Raw genomic sequence first — 17,625 nt, 5'->3', positions numbered from 1 at the left:
CTGCGTCATCTCTAACAAACTCCATCATCTCAAACACCCTCCATCATCTCTCATGCCCTCCACAAATCTCCGTCATCTTTAACACCCTCCATCATCTCTAACACCCTCCATAAACTCTGACACCCTTTTCCAACCTCCGTCATTTCTAATACTTTCCACCATCTCTAACACCCTCTAACACCCTCCACCATCTCTAACACCCTCTAACATCCTCCGTCATCTCTACCAGCCTCATCATCTCTAACACCCTCTGTCAAGTCTAACCCTCTCTATCAACCTCCATTATCTCTAACACCCTCCATCATCTCTAACAGCCTCCTTAATCTCTAACAGCCTCCATAATCTCTAACACTATAAAAACCTGCGTCATCTCTAACACCTCCATCACCTCTAACATCCTACGTTATCTCTAATACCTTTTAACACCCTCCATCGTCTCTAACATCCTCTCATACCCTCCATCATCTCTAACACCCTCTGAAACACTCCGTTATCTTTAACACCCTCCATCATGTCGAACACCCTCTAACACCCTCCATCATCTCTAACAACCTCCATCATCTCTAACGCCCTCTAACACCCTCTGTTATCTCTTACACCATCTCACAACCTCCATCATCTCTAACACTCGCCGTCATCTCTAACACCATCGAACAATTGCCGTCATGTCTAACACCCACCATCATCTCCAACAGCCTCCAAAATCTCTGACACCCTCCATCATCTCTAACATCCTCCATCATCTCTAACACACTCCATCATCTCGAACACCCTCCGTCAAGTCTAACACCCTCGAAAGACATCCGTCATATCTAACATCCTACGTCATAACTAACAACCTCTAAAAACCTCCATCATCTCTAACAACCTCCGTCATCTGTAACACCCTCAAAAAACTTCCGTCATCTTTAACACCTCCATCAACTCTTACACCCTACGTCATCTCTAACACCCTCCATCATCTCTAACAACCTCCATCATCTCTTACACCCTCCATCATCTCTAACAACCTCCATCATCTCTAATACCCTCCATCATTTCTTACAACATCTAACAATCGCCGTCATCTGAAACACCCTCCATCATCTTTAACACCCTACATCATCTCTAACACCCTCCATCATCTCTAACAACCTCCATCATCTCTAATACCCTCCATCATTTCTTACAACATCTAACAATCGCCGTCATCTCTAACACCCTCCATCATTTCTAACAGCCTCCAAAATCTCTGAAACCCTCCATCATCTCTAACACCCTCTAACACCCTCCATCATCTCTAACACCCTCCATCATCTCTAACACCCTCTAACACCCTCCATCATCTCTAACAACCTCCATCATCTCTAACACCCTCCATCATCTCTAACAACCTCCATTATCTCTTACAAACTCCATTATCGATAACAACCTCTGTCAAGTCTAACACCCTCCACCACCTCTAACACCCTCTAACACCCTCCGTCATCCCTATAACCACCCATGATCTCTGACACCCCACGTCATCTCTGACAGCCTCCGTCATCTCTAACACCCTCTAAAAACCTCTGTCATCTCTTACACCCTCCATCATCTCTAACACCCTCCGTCAAGTCTAACACCCTCAACAAATGTCCGTCATCTCTAACACCGTCCGTCATCTCTAACACCGTCTAAAACACTCCGTCATCTCTATCAGCCTCCATCATCTCTAACACCCTCTGTCATCTCTAACACCCTCCATCATCTCTAAAAAAAACTCCGTCATCTCTAACACCCTCCGTCAAGTCTAACACCCTCAAAAAACGTCCGTCATGTGTAACACCCTCCATCATCTCGAACAACCTCCATCATCTCTAACACAGTCCATCAAGTCTAACACCCTCGAAAAACCTCCGCCAAATCTAACACATTCCATCTTCTCTAACACCCTCCTTCATCTCTAACACCATCTAACAATCGCCGTCATCTCCAACACCCTCTAAAAACATCCGTCATCTCTAGCACCTCCATCACCTCTAACACCTTCCGTCATCACTAACACCCTCCACCAATCTCCGTCATCTCAAACACCCTCCATCATCTCTGACAATCTACATCATCTCTAACACCCTCTAACACCCACCGTCATCTCTAACACCACACTTCATCTTTAACACCCCCCTCTTCATCTCTAACACCCTCTAAAAACCTCCATCATCTCCAACACCCTGCATCATCTCTAACACCCTCCGTCAAGTCTAACACCCTCAACAATTCTCCGTCATCTCTAACACCCTCTAAAACACTCCGTCATCTCTAACAGCCTCCGTCATCTCTTACACCCTCTATCACCCTCCGTCATCTTTACCACCTTCTGAAAAACTTCGTCATCTCTGACACCCTATCAAAACATCTATCATCTTTCACAACCTCCATCACCTCTAACACCCTGCATCATCTCTGACAATCTGCATCATCTCTAACACCCTCTAACACCCATCGTCATCTTTAACACCACAATTCATGTCTAACACCTCCCTCGTCATCTCTGACAGCCTCCATAATCTCTAAAACCCTCTAAAAACCTCCATCATCTGCAACACCCTCCATCATCTCTAACACTCTCCGTCAAGTCTAACACCCTCAACAAATCTCCGTCATCTCTCACACCCTCCTTCATCTTTAACACCCTCTATCACCCTCCGTCATCTTTAACACCTTCTGAAAAACTTCGTCATCTCTAACACCCTATAAAAACATCTGTCATCCTTCACACCTCCATCACCTCTAACACCATACATCATATCTAACAGCCTCCATAATCTCTGACACCCTCTAAAAACCTCCGTCACCTCTGAAACCCTCTAAAAACCTCCCTCATCTGTAACACCCTCCATCATCCTTAACACCTCCATCACCTCTAACACCCTACGTCATCTCTAACAGCCTCCATAATCTCTAACAGCCTCCATAATCTCTAACACCCTCCATAAACTCTGACGCCCTCTAAAAACCTCCGTCATCTCTAACACCTTCCATCATTTCACAAACCCTCTAACACTCTGCGTCATCTCTAACAAACTCCATCATCTCTAACGCCCTCCACAAATCTCCGTCATCTTTAACACCCTCCATCATCTCTAACACCCTCCATAATCTCTGACACCCTCTACCAACCTCCGTCATTTCTCATACCCTCCACCATCTCTAACACCCTCTAACAACCTCCGTCATCTCTACCAGCCTCCATCATCTCTAACACCCTCTAAAACCTTCCGTCATCGATAACACCCTGCATAATCTCTGACGTCCTCTTACAACCTCTGTCAAATCTAACACCCTCCACCATCTCTAACACCCTCTAACAACCTCCGTCATCTCTACCAGCCTCCATCATCTCTAACACCCTCTGTCAAGTCTAACCCTCTCTATCAACCTCCATCATCTCTAACACACTCCATCATCTCTAACACCCTCCATAATCTCTGACACCCTCTTACACCCTCCGTCATCTCTCACACCATCCTTCATCTCTAACACCCTCCGTCATCTCTAACACCATCCGTTCAAGTCTAACACCCTCCATCATCTCGAATACCCACTGTCATCTCTACCACCCTCCTTCATCTCTTACAATCTCTGCCATCTCTAACACCCTCTAAAACATTCCATTATTTCAAACACCCTCTAACACCTTCCATCATCTTTAACAATCTCCGTCATCTCTAACACCCTTCAACACCCTCCATCATCTCTTAACACCCTTCATCATCTCTAACACCCGCCATCATCTCTAACACCCTCCGCCATCTTTAACACCCTCCATCACCTCTAACTCCTTCTAACAACCTTCATCATCTCTAACACCCTCCATCTTCTCTAACACCCTCCATCATCTCCAACACCCTCTGTCATCTCTAACACCCTTTAACACCCATGTTATCTCTAACACCCTCCAACACCCTCCATCATCTGTAACACCCTTCATCATCTCTAACATCCTCCATCATCTGTAACAACCTCCATCATCTCTAACATCCTCCATCATCTGTAAGACTCTATAACACTCTCCATAATCTTTTTCACCCTATGTCATCTGTAACACCCTCCACCATCTCTAACATCCTCCTTCTTCTCTGAAATCTTCCGCCTTCTCTAACACCCTCCGTGACCTCTAACACCCTCTTGCACCCACCATCATCTCTAATACCCTCTGTCATCTCTAACAGCCTCCGTCCTGTTGTCTCCAGAAAAGAAGGAGGTGAAGTGTCCGACCCCAGGCTGTGATGGGACGGGTCACGTGACCGGGTTGTACCCTCACCACCGCAGTCTGTCAGGATGTCCTCACAAGGACCGTATCCCTCCAGAGAGTGAGTACACCCACTGCAGTGGACACGAGACCTGAGGAATCTTCTGTCCTTCAACAGGGGACAGAGAAGAGGACAAAAGCCTGAGTTTATCTGTGTTTCATTTCGTGTGTTAATTTAAATACCAAACTATATACTATTGCTCATACTTCTTCCTATTTTTTCGTTTCCGGCCAAAACTTCACAGTGAAACTTTGAGAAAACCCATAAATAACTCATCAAAATATGCATATCGATCAGGAATAGTGTGCTATGACTTCTGGTAGTGATTCATCGTACTGTGTTTATGTAGCTCACAAAAAATATTTGCGCCAATTTTCGACAAATTCAGTCACTTTCGGAGCCCTATAGCTCAGGCATACTTTACAGTAGAAATGTCATTCAAAGTTTAAGTGGGTCACAAGTCTTTGACCTTTTACTGATTAAAACCGTGTTTTGATATCCATCACAGTTTTTTCAAAATCGCAAGTTACGTTTCACAAACTTTTTGGAAGGTTCAGATCTAGAGTGGATGATGTCACGTATGATGTCACGTGATGTCCCTCACTCTACCTTTGGACCCCTGAAATATTGTGAAAAAAATTGTTCTAATCCTGTTTTTTGCCCTCTGCTCTGCCCGCCTTTTAATTTTACATGAACAATTTATAAATCCAACTGTTGGGAGTTTTGTCAGTTTTCATTCAGCTTTCAGTGCAACTCTCATTGTGATAGGACTCATTGTTCGGCCAAAATCCCCTCTAAACTCTCCAATAGACTCCCAAGAGCTGTGAAATTTTGGGTCTGAATCAGAAACGGAGGGTGCCTCTAACCTGCCACCGAGCCCATTTAATAAGAAGTAGAAACATTAAATTTAAAACAGGCATTACCGACAAGTTTCTGCCTTTCACAGTGAAAGAATTTTGTTGATAGGAATGGTAATTTTTTCTCACTGAGGATTTTCAAAGGCTCTCCACATAGTCAATTTTATCCCTCTACTTCTCCTGTCAGTGCCTGTGTATGAGAGAGCCCCTCCCCTCTCTGCTCCCTCAAGATCACCATGGCAACCAGTCACTCACCTGCTTTTACCTGGATCCTTTCTGTCTGAACACCTGCCGGTCAAACACACCCGAGACTGATTTATACTCATTAACTGTATCTGCCCTGCTGTAACACTGCTGCTGCCGTTTTGTTTCCATACTACACACAATTCATACTCTTATGAGGACATATGAAACTTCAGCTGTTACATGGGCACTCACTCAGACTTTATAGTTTCTAATTATTCATATTAATATCTGCGGCTTTAATATTACAGCGACTACCTCCCTCTGTTACAGGACTTCACCTCTACTAATAATAACAGCAATACTGTTACTGAACTACAGCTGCTCTTATTACCACCATCATCTGTATTGAACTAGTGACATCATCATCTGCAGTGAACTAGTGACATCATCATCTGCAGTGAACTAGTGACATCATCATCTGCAGTGAACTAGTGACATCATTATTTGCAGTGAACTAGTGACATCATTATTTGCAGTGAACTAGTGACATCATTATTTGCAGTGAACTAGTGACATCATCATCTGCAGTGAACTAATGACATCATTATTTGCAGTGAACTAGTGACATCATCGTCTGCTAACTAACTAAACCCACTGACCCTCTGTGTGTCTGTAGTCCTCGCCATGCACGAGAACGTCCTGAAGTGTCCCACACCTGGATGTACAGGACAAGGACATGTGAACAGTAACCGCAACACACACCGCAGGTTTCTACGCACACGCACACACATTGCAGTATATTTACACCTGAGTGACACCTCATAAGAACCAGCCTCATGTAATCCCACTAATACACACACAGCCTTGTCGATGATGACATGTTGACGTGTTGACTAATTCCTGCTCACACGTGTCTGTCCCTCCCATCAGTCTGTCCGGTTGCCCCATCGCTGCTGCAACGAAGCTGAACAAGACCCAGGACAAGCAGATCCACCTGCAGCCTGCAGCCAGCGAACCTTCTTCCAACTCTGACAGAGTCCTCAGGTAGGACAGACAGTGTCCTACAGACAGCAGTGCGTGCCTGTGTCCGGGTGACGTGATGTAACTTGTGACTCCTCCCCCAGGCCCATGTGTTTCGTGAAGCAGCTGGAGATCCCTCAGTACGGCAGCTACCGGCCCAACACCGTGACCACCACGCCCCGGGCCAACCTGGCCAAGGAGCTGGAGAAGTACTCAAAGGTGTCCTTTGACTATGCAAGCTTCGATGTCCAGGTGTTTGGAAAGAGGATGCTCATCCCAAAGACACCTGGCGCAGCGGAAACATCACCCAAAGCCTTCAAATGTAAGACACACAGACCTAAGACACACCTGAGCTCCTCCTACAGGTTAGACTGGGTAGGGTAGGGTGTAGCGTGTCGTCACACGTGAAATACAGGTTTCAGTGAAGCAGTCGTTTATATTAGACATGTGTCTATCACTGCTTCCTGTTGGACAGATGTTGTGTTGAACAGCTGTTTACTTCCTGTTCCTGTACACTCCCCCCCGCCCCCCATCTACCCCCACACACAGCTAAAACATTCCCCAAGGCCTCGTCCCCAAGCCACAGCATGTCCGGAGGATTCTCCAAGAGCGCCTCGTCCTCCTCCGGGTATGACTACAGTCAGGACGCTGAGGCCGCCCACATGGCAGCGACCGCCATCCTCAACCTGTCCACCCGCTGCTGGGAGAGACCTGAGACACTCAGTACCCTCAGTCCCAAACCCAGGGAGCCCTGCAAGGTATCACTGCTCTGGGGCTCCGCTGCAGTGGACGCCCTTACCATGTTACCATGTTACCATGTTACCATATTGCCCTCACATGTTACCATGTTCACCTCCCATGTTACCATGTTCACCTCACATGTTACCATGTTCACCTCACATGTTCACCTCACGTTACCATGTTCACCTCACATGTTCACCTCACGTTACCATGTTCACCTCACATGTTCACCTCACGTTACCATGTTCACCTCCCATGTTAACATGTTCACCTCCCATGTTACCATTGTTCACCTCCCATGTTCACCTCACATGTTACCATGTTCACCTCCCATGTTACCATGTTCACCTCCCATGTTAACATGTTCACCTCCCATGTTACCATTGTTCACCTCCCATGTTCACCTCACATGTTCACCTCACGTTACCATGTTCACCTCCCATTTTACCATGTTCACCTCACATGTTCACCTCACATGTTACCATTTTCACCTCACATGTTCACCTCATGTTAGCATGTTCACCTCACATGTTCACCTCACATGTTACCATGTTCACCTCCCATGTTAACATGTTCACCTCACATGTTGCCATGTTACCATATTATCATGTTCACCTCACGTTACCATGTTAACGTTACTATGTTCACATTACCATGTTCACGTTACCATGTTCACCTCCCATGTTAACATGTTCACCTCACATGTTACCATGTTACCATATTACCATGTTCACCTCACGTTACCATGTTAACGTTACTATGTTCACGTTACCATGTTTACCTCCCATGTTACCATGTTCTCATGTTCACGTGTTCAAATGTTCCCTTCTATGTTGACTTCACATGTTCACAGGTTACCATGTTCACCTCACATGTTACCATGTTCACCTCACATGTTAACATGTTCACCTTACATGTTAACATGGTAACATTTTACCATGTTCACGTTAACATGTTCACCTCATGTTACCATATTACCAGGTTCACCTTACACGTTACCATGTTCTCATGTTCACCTGTTCAAATGTTCCCTTCCTATGTTCACTTGTTGACTTCACGTTAACATGTTGACTTCACATGTTAACATGTTGACTTCACGTTCACATGTTGACTTCACGTTTACATGTTCACATGTTGACTTCACCTGTTCACATTACCATGTTCATCTCCCATGTTACCATGTTCACCTAACATACTAACATGTTCACCTCACGTTAACATGTTCACCTCACATGTTACCATTTTCACGTTACCATGTTCACCGCCCATGTTACCATATTATCATATTCACCTCACGCTACCATGTTCACGTTACCATGTTCATGTTACCATGTTCACCTCACATATTACCATGTTACCATGTTCCATGTTCACCTGACATGTTACCATGTTCACATGTTCAAATGCTCCCTTCCTATGTTCACTTGTTGACTTCACATGTTAACATGTTGACTTCACGTTTACATGTTCACATGTTGACTTCACATGTTCACATGTTGACCTCACGTGCAAGATCCGAACATCGAGGTGGAAATTCACACATTCACGTGTTTACATTGTCACTTCACATGTTCACCTCACGTTTACGTAACATGTTCACTTGTTGACGTGTTGACTTTATGTAAACCTGCAGGATCCAGACATTGAGGTGGATGAGAACGGCACGTTGGACCTCAGCATGAAGAAGACAAAGAGGGAGGGCATGCAGTCTCCGGAGCCTTCATCTTCCTCGTCATCCTCCTCCCAACATGTGGGAGCTCCCATGTCTCAGGGACACAGTCAGCCGGAGTGGGAGGAGCCGCTAGATTTCACCAAACCCAGTGGAGTCAAAGAGGAGGACCATGAGGAGGTACAGTTCCCCTCCACATGTCCCCGCTCTGTGAGACACACTGAGGAGTCACTCAACTGTTCTGATCTACCTGTCCTCAGGTGGATTACACCGCTCCCTCATACACCTCATCAGAGGGGGAGGAGGAGGACCAGGAACACCTGGAGGACAGGAAGTACCCCGGTGAGGTCACCAGCAGCAGCTTCAAGGTCAAGTTTCAGCCCAAAGACAGCAAAAAAGAGATTCTGGTGTAAGTCAGAGTTTTACAGAACCTCCGAATACAAAAATATATACATATATATACGTGCAGACACATATATACATACATATATATATAAATATATATACATACATACACATACATGCATATACATAGATACATACAAAGACATATACATACATATACAAATATATATACATATATAAACAATATAAAATATACAAATATATATACATATATAAACAATATAAAATATACAAACGTACACATACGTACACACACACACACACACACGTACACACACACACACACACATATACTGTATATAAATACATAAATATACAAACATAAATCTCTGTGTTTATACACTGCTCCAAAAAATAAAGGGCACACTTAAACAACACATCCCAGATCTCAATGAATGAAATGTTCCAGTTCAAATCTTGATTCATTACATAGTGGAATGTGTTGAGAACAAAATAACATCAGAATGATCAATGGAAATCAGAATCATTATCCATGGAGGTCTGGATTCAGAATCATACTCCAAATAAAAGTGGAAAAATCAGATCACAGGCTGATCCAACTTCTGTGGAGATTCCTGAAGACAAGTCCAAATGAGTCTCAGTAGTGTGTGTGTCCTCCACGTGCCTGTATCACTCCCTACAACGCCTGGGCATGCTCCTGATGAGACCACGGATGTTCTCCTGAGGGATCTCCTCCCAGACCCGGATCAAAGCATCGGTCCACTCCCGGACAGTCTGCGGTGGACGTGGCGTCGGCGGACGGAACGAGACGCGATGTCCCGGATGTGCTGGATTGGATTCAGGTCTGGGGGACGGGCGGGCCGGTCCGTAGCGTCGACGCCTTCATCGTGCAGGAACTGCTGACACACTCCAGCCACATGAGGCCGAGCATTGTCCTGCATCAGAAGAACCCAGGACCCGCTGCACCAGCAGATGGTCTTCAATGGGTCTGAGGATCTCATCCCGGGACCTAATGGCAGTCAGGGTACCTCTGGCTAGCCCACGGAGGGCTGCGCTGCCCTCCGAAGAAACGCCTCCCCAGACCGTCGCTGACCCGCCGCCGACCCGGTCCCGCTGGAGGATGTTGCAGGCAGCAGAACGTTCTCCACGGCGTCTCCAGACTCCGTCACGTCTGTCACGTGTGCTCAGTGTGAACCTGCTCTCATCCGTGAAGACCACAGGACGCCGACGGAGAAGCTGCCGATCTCGGTGTTCTCCGGTAAAGTCCGGTCGCCCCGCACGGTGTTGGGCTGTGAGCACAGACCCCACTTGTGGACGTCGGGTCCTCGTACCGCCCTCATGGAGTCTGTTTCTGACAGTTTGAGCAGAAACATGCACATTAGTGGCCTGCTGGAGGTCATTTTGTGGGGCTCTGGCAGCGCTCCTCCTGCTCCTCCTTGCACAAAGGAGCAGATAGCGGTCCCGCTGCCGGGTTGTTGTCCTCCTACGGCCCCCTCCACGTCTCCTGGTGGACCGGCCCGTCTCCCGGTATGTCCTCCGTCCTCTTGACACTGTGCTGACAGACACAGCAAACCTTCTTGCCACAGCGTGCATTGATGTGCCATCCTGGATGAGCTGCACTACCTGAACAACTTCTGTGAGTTGGAGACACCTCATGCTCCCTCTAGTGGTGAGGACACTGGCAAAATGCAAAAGGGACCAACAATCATCTAGAAAGGACGAGGACAGAGAAACGGTCTGTGGTCACCACCTGCAGAACCGTTCCTTTATAAGGTTGTCTTGATAATTGCCTCATTTCCACCTGTTTGTTCCATTTGTACAACAGCAGGTGAAACTGATCCTCAATCAGTGTTGATCCAAACTGGACAGCTTGATTTCACAGAAGTGGGATTGATTGGAGTTACATTGAGTTGTTTAAGTGGTCCCTTTATTTTTTGGAGCAGTGTATATACACATATATATGTATACACATATATACACACACATACATACAGTATATATATATATATATTCACAGCGCTTCACTTTTTCCACATTTTGTTGTGTTACAGCCTTATTCCAAAATTGATTAAATTCATTTTTTTCCTAAAAATTCTACACACAATTCCCCATAATGACAAAGTGAAAAAAGTTTGTTTAAAATTTTTGCTAATCTATTAAAAATAAACAACGAAAATATAACGTACATACGCATTCACAGCCTTTGCTCAATACTTTGTTGAAGCACCTTTGGCAGCAGTCCCAGCCTCAAGTATTTTTGAGTATGCTGCTACAAGCTTGGCACCTATTTCTGGGCAGTTTCTCCCGTTGTTCTTTGCAGGACATCTGAAGCTCCATCAGGTTGGATGGGGAGCGTCGGTGCACAGACATTTTCAGATCTCTCTGTACATTGCTGCATACATCTTTACCTCGATCCTGACTAGTCTCCCGGTTCCTGCCGCTGATGCCCACAGCATGATACTGCCACCACCATGCTTCACCGTAGAGATGGTGTTGGCCAGGTGATGAGCGGTGCCTGGTTTCCTCCAAACATGACGCTTGGCATTCAGGCCAAAGAATTCAATCTTTGTTTCATCAGACCAGAGAATTTAGTTTCTCATGGTCTGACAGTCCTTCAGGTGCCTTTTGGTGTCATGAGCCTTTTACTGAGGAGTGTCTTCTGTCTGGCCACTCTACCATACAGGCCTGCTTGGTGGAGTGCTGCAGAGATGGTTGTCCTTCTAGAAGGTTCTCCTCTCTTCACAGAGCAACGTTGGAGCTCTGTCAGAGTGACCATCGGGTTCTTGGTCACCTCCCTGACTGAGGCCCTTCTCCCCCGATCGCTCAGTTTGGCCGGGCGGCCGATTCTAGGAAGAGTCCTGGTGGTTCCAAACTTCTTCCATTTACGGATGATGGAGGCCACTGTGCTCATTGGGACCTTCAATGCTGCAGAAATGTTTCTGTACCCTTCCCCAGATCTGAGCCTCCATACAATCCTGTCTGAGGTCTACAGACGATTCCTTGGACTTCATGTCTTGGTTTGTGCTCTGACATGTCAGCTGTGGGACCTTTTTGACGGTGTGTGTCTTTCCAAATCATGTCCAATCAACTGAATTTACCAGGTGGACTCCAATCAAGTTCTAGAAACATCTCAAGGATGATCAGTGGAAACAGGATGCACCTGAGCTCAATTTTAAGTGTCATGGCAAAGGCTGTGAATACTTATGTACATGTGATTTTTTATTTTTAATAGATTTGCAGAAATTTCAAACATACTTTTTTAACGTTATCATAATTGGGTATTGTTTGTATAATTTAATCAATTTTGAAATAAGGCTGTGTAACGGGTCCGGTGCTACGGTGGGTGGGTTCCTCAGACAAAATGTGTTCCAGACAAAGGCCTCCGCTTTTAACAGGGTTTATTTTCATTAATCTCACTCCCGGTCCCCGCGCTCTGCTGCCGTGCCCTCGAGCGCTGGTTACATCCTTCTGCCTTCACCTCCCTCCAACCTCCTTCTCCCTGCTCACTTTATAGGAGAAAGATCATTAGTCCCCATCCCGATCAGCTGTGCTCATTAGTCCCCACTCAGTTCAGCTGTGCTCATCACACTTTTCTGGCACCGTTCCCTGAACCATCCACCTACTCTCTCCCCTCTGCAGCTGAGCTAAAACCACATCCCACCACCACAGGCTGTAACATAACAAAATGTGGGAAAAGTGAAGTGCTGTGAATACATTTCAGATGCACTGTACATACAGTGGGTACGGAAAGTATTCAGACCCCTTTAAATTTTTCACTCTTTGTTTCATTGCAGCCATTTGCTAAAATCAAAAAAAGTTCATTTTATTTCTCATTAATGTACACTCAGCACCCCATCTTGACAGAAAAAAAAAACAGAAATGTAGAAATTTGTGCAAATTTATTAAAAAAGAAAAACTGAAATATCACATGGTCATAAGTATTCAGACCCTTTGCTCAGTATTGAGTAGAAGCACCCTTTTGAGCGAGTACAGCCACGAGTCTTCTTGGGAATGATGCAACAAGCTTTTCACACCTGGATTTGGGGATCCTCTGCCATTCTTCCTTGCAGATCCTCTCCAGTTCCATCAGGTTGGATGGTGAACGTTGGTGGACAGCCATTTTCAGGTCTCTCCAGAGATGCTCAATTGGGTTTAGGTCAGGGCTCTGGCTGGGCCAGTCAAGAATGGTCACAGAGTTGTTCCGAAGCCACTCCTTTGTTATTTTAGCTGTGTGCTTCGGGTCATTGTCTTGTTGGAAGGTGAACCTTCGGCCCAGTCTGAGGTCCAGAGCACTCTGGAAGAGGTTTTCTTCCAGGATATCTCTGTACTTGGCCGCATTCATCTTTCCTTCAATTGCAACCAGTCGTCCTGTCCCTGCAGCTGAAAAACACCCCCATAGCATGATGCTGCCACCACCATGTTTCACTGTTGGGATTGTATTGGGCAGGTGATGAGCAGTGCCTTGTTTTCTCCACACATACCGCTTAGAATTAACGCCAAAAAGTTCAATCTTGGTCTCATCAGACCAGAGAATCTTATTTCTCATAGTCTGGGAGTCCTTCATGTGTTTTTTGTCAAACTCTATGCGGGCTTTCATATGTCTTGCACTGAGGAGAGGCTTCCGTCGGGCCACTCTGCCATAAAGCCCCGACTGGTGGAGGGCTGCAGTGATAGTTGACTTTGTGGAACTTTCTCCCATCTCCCTACTGCATCTCTGGAGCTCAGCCACAGTGATCTTTGGGTTCTTCTTTACCTCTCTCACCAAGGCTCTTCTCCCACGATTGCTCAGTTTGGCTGGACGGCCAGGTCTAGGAAGAGTTCTGGTCGTCCCAAACTTCTTCCATTTAAGGATTATGGAGGCCACTGTGCTCTTAGGAACCTTGAGTGCTGCAGACATTATTTTGTAACCTCGGCCAGATCTGTGCCTTGCCACAATTCTGTCTCTGAGCTCCTTGGACAGTTCCTTCGACCTCATGATTCTCATTTGCTCTGACATGCACTGTGAGCTGTAAGGTCTTATATAGACAGGTGTGTGCCTTTCCTAATCAAGTCCAATCAGTTTAATTAAACACAGCTGGACGCCAATGAAGGAGTAGAACCATCTCAAGGAGGATCAGAAGAAATGGACAGCATGTGAGTTAAATATGAGTGTCACAGCAAAGGGTCTGAATACTTATGACCATGTGATATTTCAGTTTTTCTTTTTTAATAAATTTGCACAAATTTCTACATTTCTGTTTTTTTCTGTCAAGATGGGGTGCTGAGTGTACATTAATGAGAAATAAAATGAACTTTTTTGATTTTAGCAAATGGCTGCAATGAAACAAAGAGTGAAAAATTTAAAGGGGTCTGAATACTTTCCGTACCCACTGTATACATACATATACATACATATACATACATACATATACATACATACATATACATACATATACATACAGCTCTCGAAAAAAAATAAGAGACCACTTCTCTTTCTCTGGTTTTACTGTTTATTGGTGTGTTTGAGTAAAATGAAAAATTCTGTTTTTTTTCTACAAACTACTGGCAACATTTCTCCCAAATTTCAAATATTTTCATTTAGAACATTTATTTGCAGAAAATGACAACTGGTCAAAATAACAAAAAAGAGGCAGAGTTTTCAGATCTGGAATAATGCAAAGAAAACAAGTTCATTTCCATTTTTAAACAACACAATATAAAAAAATTTTAACTTGGGAAGAGTTCAGAAATCAATATTTGGTGGAATAATTGATTATTGATTTCCAATCCCAGCTTCATGCGTCTTGGCGTCTCTCCACCTCTTTCACTTTGATGTTGGGAGACTTTATGACTCCTGGTCCAAAGATTCAAGCAGCTCGGCTTTGTTTGACGGCTGGTGACCGTCCATCTTCCTCTTCATCACATTCCAGAGGTTTTCAATGGGATTCAGGTCTGGAGATCTGGCCGGCCATGACAGGGTCCTGATCTGGTGGTCCTTCATCCACACCTTCACTGACCTGGCTGTGTTTCATGGAGCATCGTCCTGCTGGAAGAACCCTCCTCAGAGTTGGGGAACATCGTCAGAGCAGAAAGAAGCACGTTTTCTTCCAGGACAACTTTGTCCTCGGCTTGATTCATGCGTCCTTCACGAAGACAAATCTGTCAGATTCCAACCTTGCTGAAGCCCCTCAGATCTTCACCGATCCTCCACCACATTTCACAGGAGGTGGCGACTCTGTGGCTCGTCGACCTCTCCAGGTCTCCGTCTAACCATTAGACCACCAGGTGTTGGACAAAGCTGAACATTGGACTCCTCAGAGAAGATGACCTTCCTCCAGTCCTCTATGGTCCAATCCTTCTGGTCTTCTTCAAACCTCAGCCTGGCTCTTCTTTGCTTCTCATGATGAAGGGCTTTTTTTCTATCTTTGCCCAACTTCAGCCGCTAGGAGCCTGTTTCTAACCGTCCTCACCGTCCTCACCATCCTCTTCACCCCAGCTGCTGTCTGTCGTTCTTTTTGGAGGTCACTTGATGTCATCCTACGGTTGTTGAGTGACATTGGAATGAGTTGGAGGTCATCCCGGTGAGCGGAGAGTCGTTTTGGTCCTCTGCTGGTCTGTAGCTTTGTTGTCCCTAACGTCTGCCGCTTTGTTGTCCCTAATGTCTGCAGCTTTGTTGTCCCTAACGTCTGTAGCTTTGTTGTCCCTAACGTCTGCAGCTTTGTTGTCCCTAATGTCTGCAGCTTTGTTGTCCCTAATGTCTGCAGCTTTGTTGTCCCTAATGTCTGTAGCTTTGTTGTCCCTAACGTCTGTAGCTTTGTTGTCCCTAATGTCTGTAGCTTTGTTGTCCCTAACGTCTGCAGCTTTGTTGTCCCTAATGTCTACAGCTTTGTTGTCCCTAACGTCTGCAGCTTTGTTTTCCCTAATGTCTGTAGCTTTGTTGTCCCTAACGTCTGTAGCTTTGTTGTCCCTAATGTCTGCTGCTTGACCTCGTTCTTATGAACCGTCGTCTTTGACATTTGAACGATGGAAGCAGCCTGCCGATCACTGTATCCTTCTGCCAGTAAAACCAGAATTGAACTCTTCTTTTAGTCACTCAGAATTTTCTTTTTAACTCTTTTGGTCAATAGTCACTTTTTTTATTCCAATTACTTTTGACGTATTACGAGCACCATTTCTGCCATCCAGCTGGTCATATTGCAAGAGGATAGTGATGACCACAGCACTGGTTGTTATACTTTTCGTCATTAAATAAGTTTTGGTTCAGGTGATCACCTGATTCTACTGAATGAGGTACTGATCAGGTGATCACCTGATCAGTACCTCATTCAGTAGAATCAGGTGTTCCTGTATTGGAATTCAACAGACTGGAATGGAACGGCTGCCGTACATGTAGAGATGCTGATTTAAGAAACATTTGGAGAGGTCTCTAAATTTTTTCCAGAGCTGTACATATACAGATACATATATATATATATATATATATATATATATATATATATATATATATGTGTGTATGTAAGCTATACATACACATACATATTTTTATTTTATTTGTACTTTATTAATCCCCGAGGGGAAATTTTTTCACTACAGCAGCATCTCGGGGGGGAGCTGCTGCAACAGGCTGCCACTAGCACGGCACCATCTAACCTGAGGTGTATGTTTTTTGGGTGTTGGGAGGAAGCCGGAGAACCCGGAGAGAACCCACGCAAGCACAGGGAGAACATGCAAACTCCGCACAGAAATGCCCAGGACCGGATTCGAACCCCGAACCTTTTTGTTGTGAGGCGACAATGCTAACCACTGTGCCACCCCAATATATGCATACATATATACATATATTTATATATATATATATATACATATGTTGGATGGTGGTGTCTCCGTCCTGTTGGACGGTGGCGTCCATCATGTAAAGATGATGTTCTTCTGGTGTGATTTGAGACGATACTGAAGCTGATCATTGTTCCATGTGACTGTAGATTTAACTGATGAGCTCAGACTGGATAAGAAATCTGCAAGAAAACAAAAATAATTAATGTCAATGAAGCAGAAACAGACTCAGGTTTTGTGAATGGATGTGGAGGATTCAAAATAAATCAGACCACAGACTGGATATAAAAGAGTTCGTAGCTTCAGGTCTGTAAGATGGTTCTGATCCAGAAGTGTCTTCTGCTGCAATCCCAGCGAGTGCCACCAGAGGTCGGCTCCAAAAAGCCTCCGGCTCCATAGACTCCCATTCAACTTCTCTCATCAAATCCAAAGTGAATAAAATGTGTCCATCAGTTATCTCGGTGTTGTTAGCTAAAGTCACTCCTTCTTCTTAGTTTTCTGGAGGTCCATCTGAAAATAATCCCTCATTCATTAGAAAAGAAGATTCAAGAAGACCTGTTTTTGGGGGCGTGTCTGTTTGATTGACAGGCCTGTGGTGCAGTCAGGTTACAGCTATCGGTGGGCGGGACGTAGTATCCTCAGGTTTCCAATCAGATCGGTCAGATCCACCTCTGGCTCCTCCCCCAGCTCGTCCAAATATGGT

General features: G+C 45.2%; 1 protein-coding gene across 10 annotated transcripts in view; it reads left to right on the top strand.

Moving 5' to 3' along the window:
* Positions 1-17,625, top strand: part of myt1a (myelin transcription factor 1a) — a 156,505-nt gene that overhangs the window by 92,771 nt on the left and 46,109 nt on the right. For 8 of the 10 annotated variants that reach the window (XM_069139285.1, XM_069139286.1, XM_069139288.1 and 5 more), the window contains exons 8-14: positions 4,191-4,331; positions 5,991-6,081; positions 6,245-6,358; positions 6,439-6,656; positions 6,884-7,092; positions 8,709-8,924; positions 9,005-9,153. In XM_069139285.1, coding sequence (XP_068995386.1) covers positions 4,191-4,331; positions 5,991-6,081; positions 6,245-6,358; positions 6,439-6,656; positions 6,884-7,092; positions 8,709-8,924; positions 9,005-9,153 — 1,138 coding nt within the window. The remainder of the gene's footprint in view (positions 1-4,190; positions 4,332-5,990; positions 6,082-6,244; positions 6,359-6,438; positions 6,657-6,883; positions 7,093-8,708; positions 8,925-9,004; positions 9,154-17,625) is intronic. The other 2 variants (XM_069139293.1, XM_069139289.1) reach the window with 1 other exon arrangement.

The sequence above is a fragment of the Embiotoca jacksoni genome, unplaced genomic scaffold (genome assembly GCF_022577435.1).
Source record: "Embiotoca jacksoni isolate LCO1_2020_lvr unplaced genomic scaffold, fEmbJac1.0.p SCAF_80, whole genome shotgun sequence".
NCBI lineage: Eukaryota > Metazoa > Chordata > Actinopteri > Embiotocidae > Embiotoca > Embiotoca jacksoni.
This window is presented reverse-complemented; position numbering and strand designations above follow the sequence as displayed.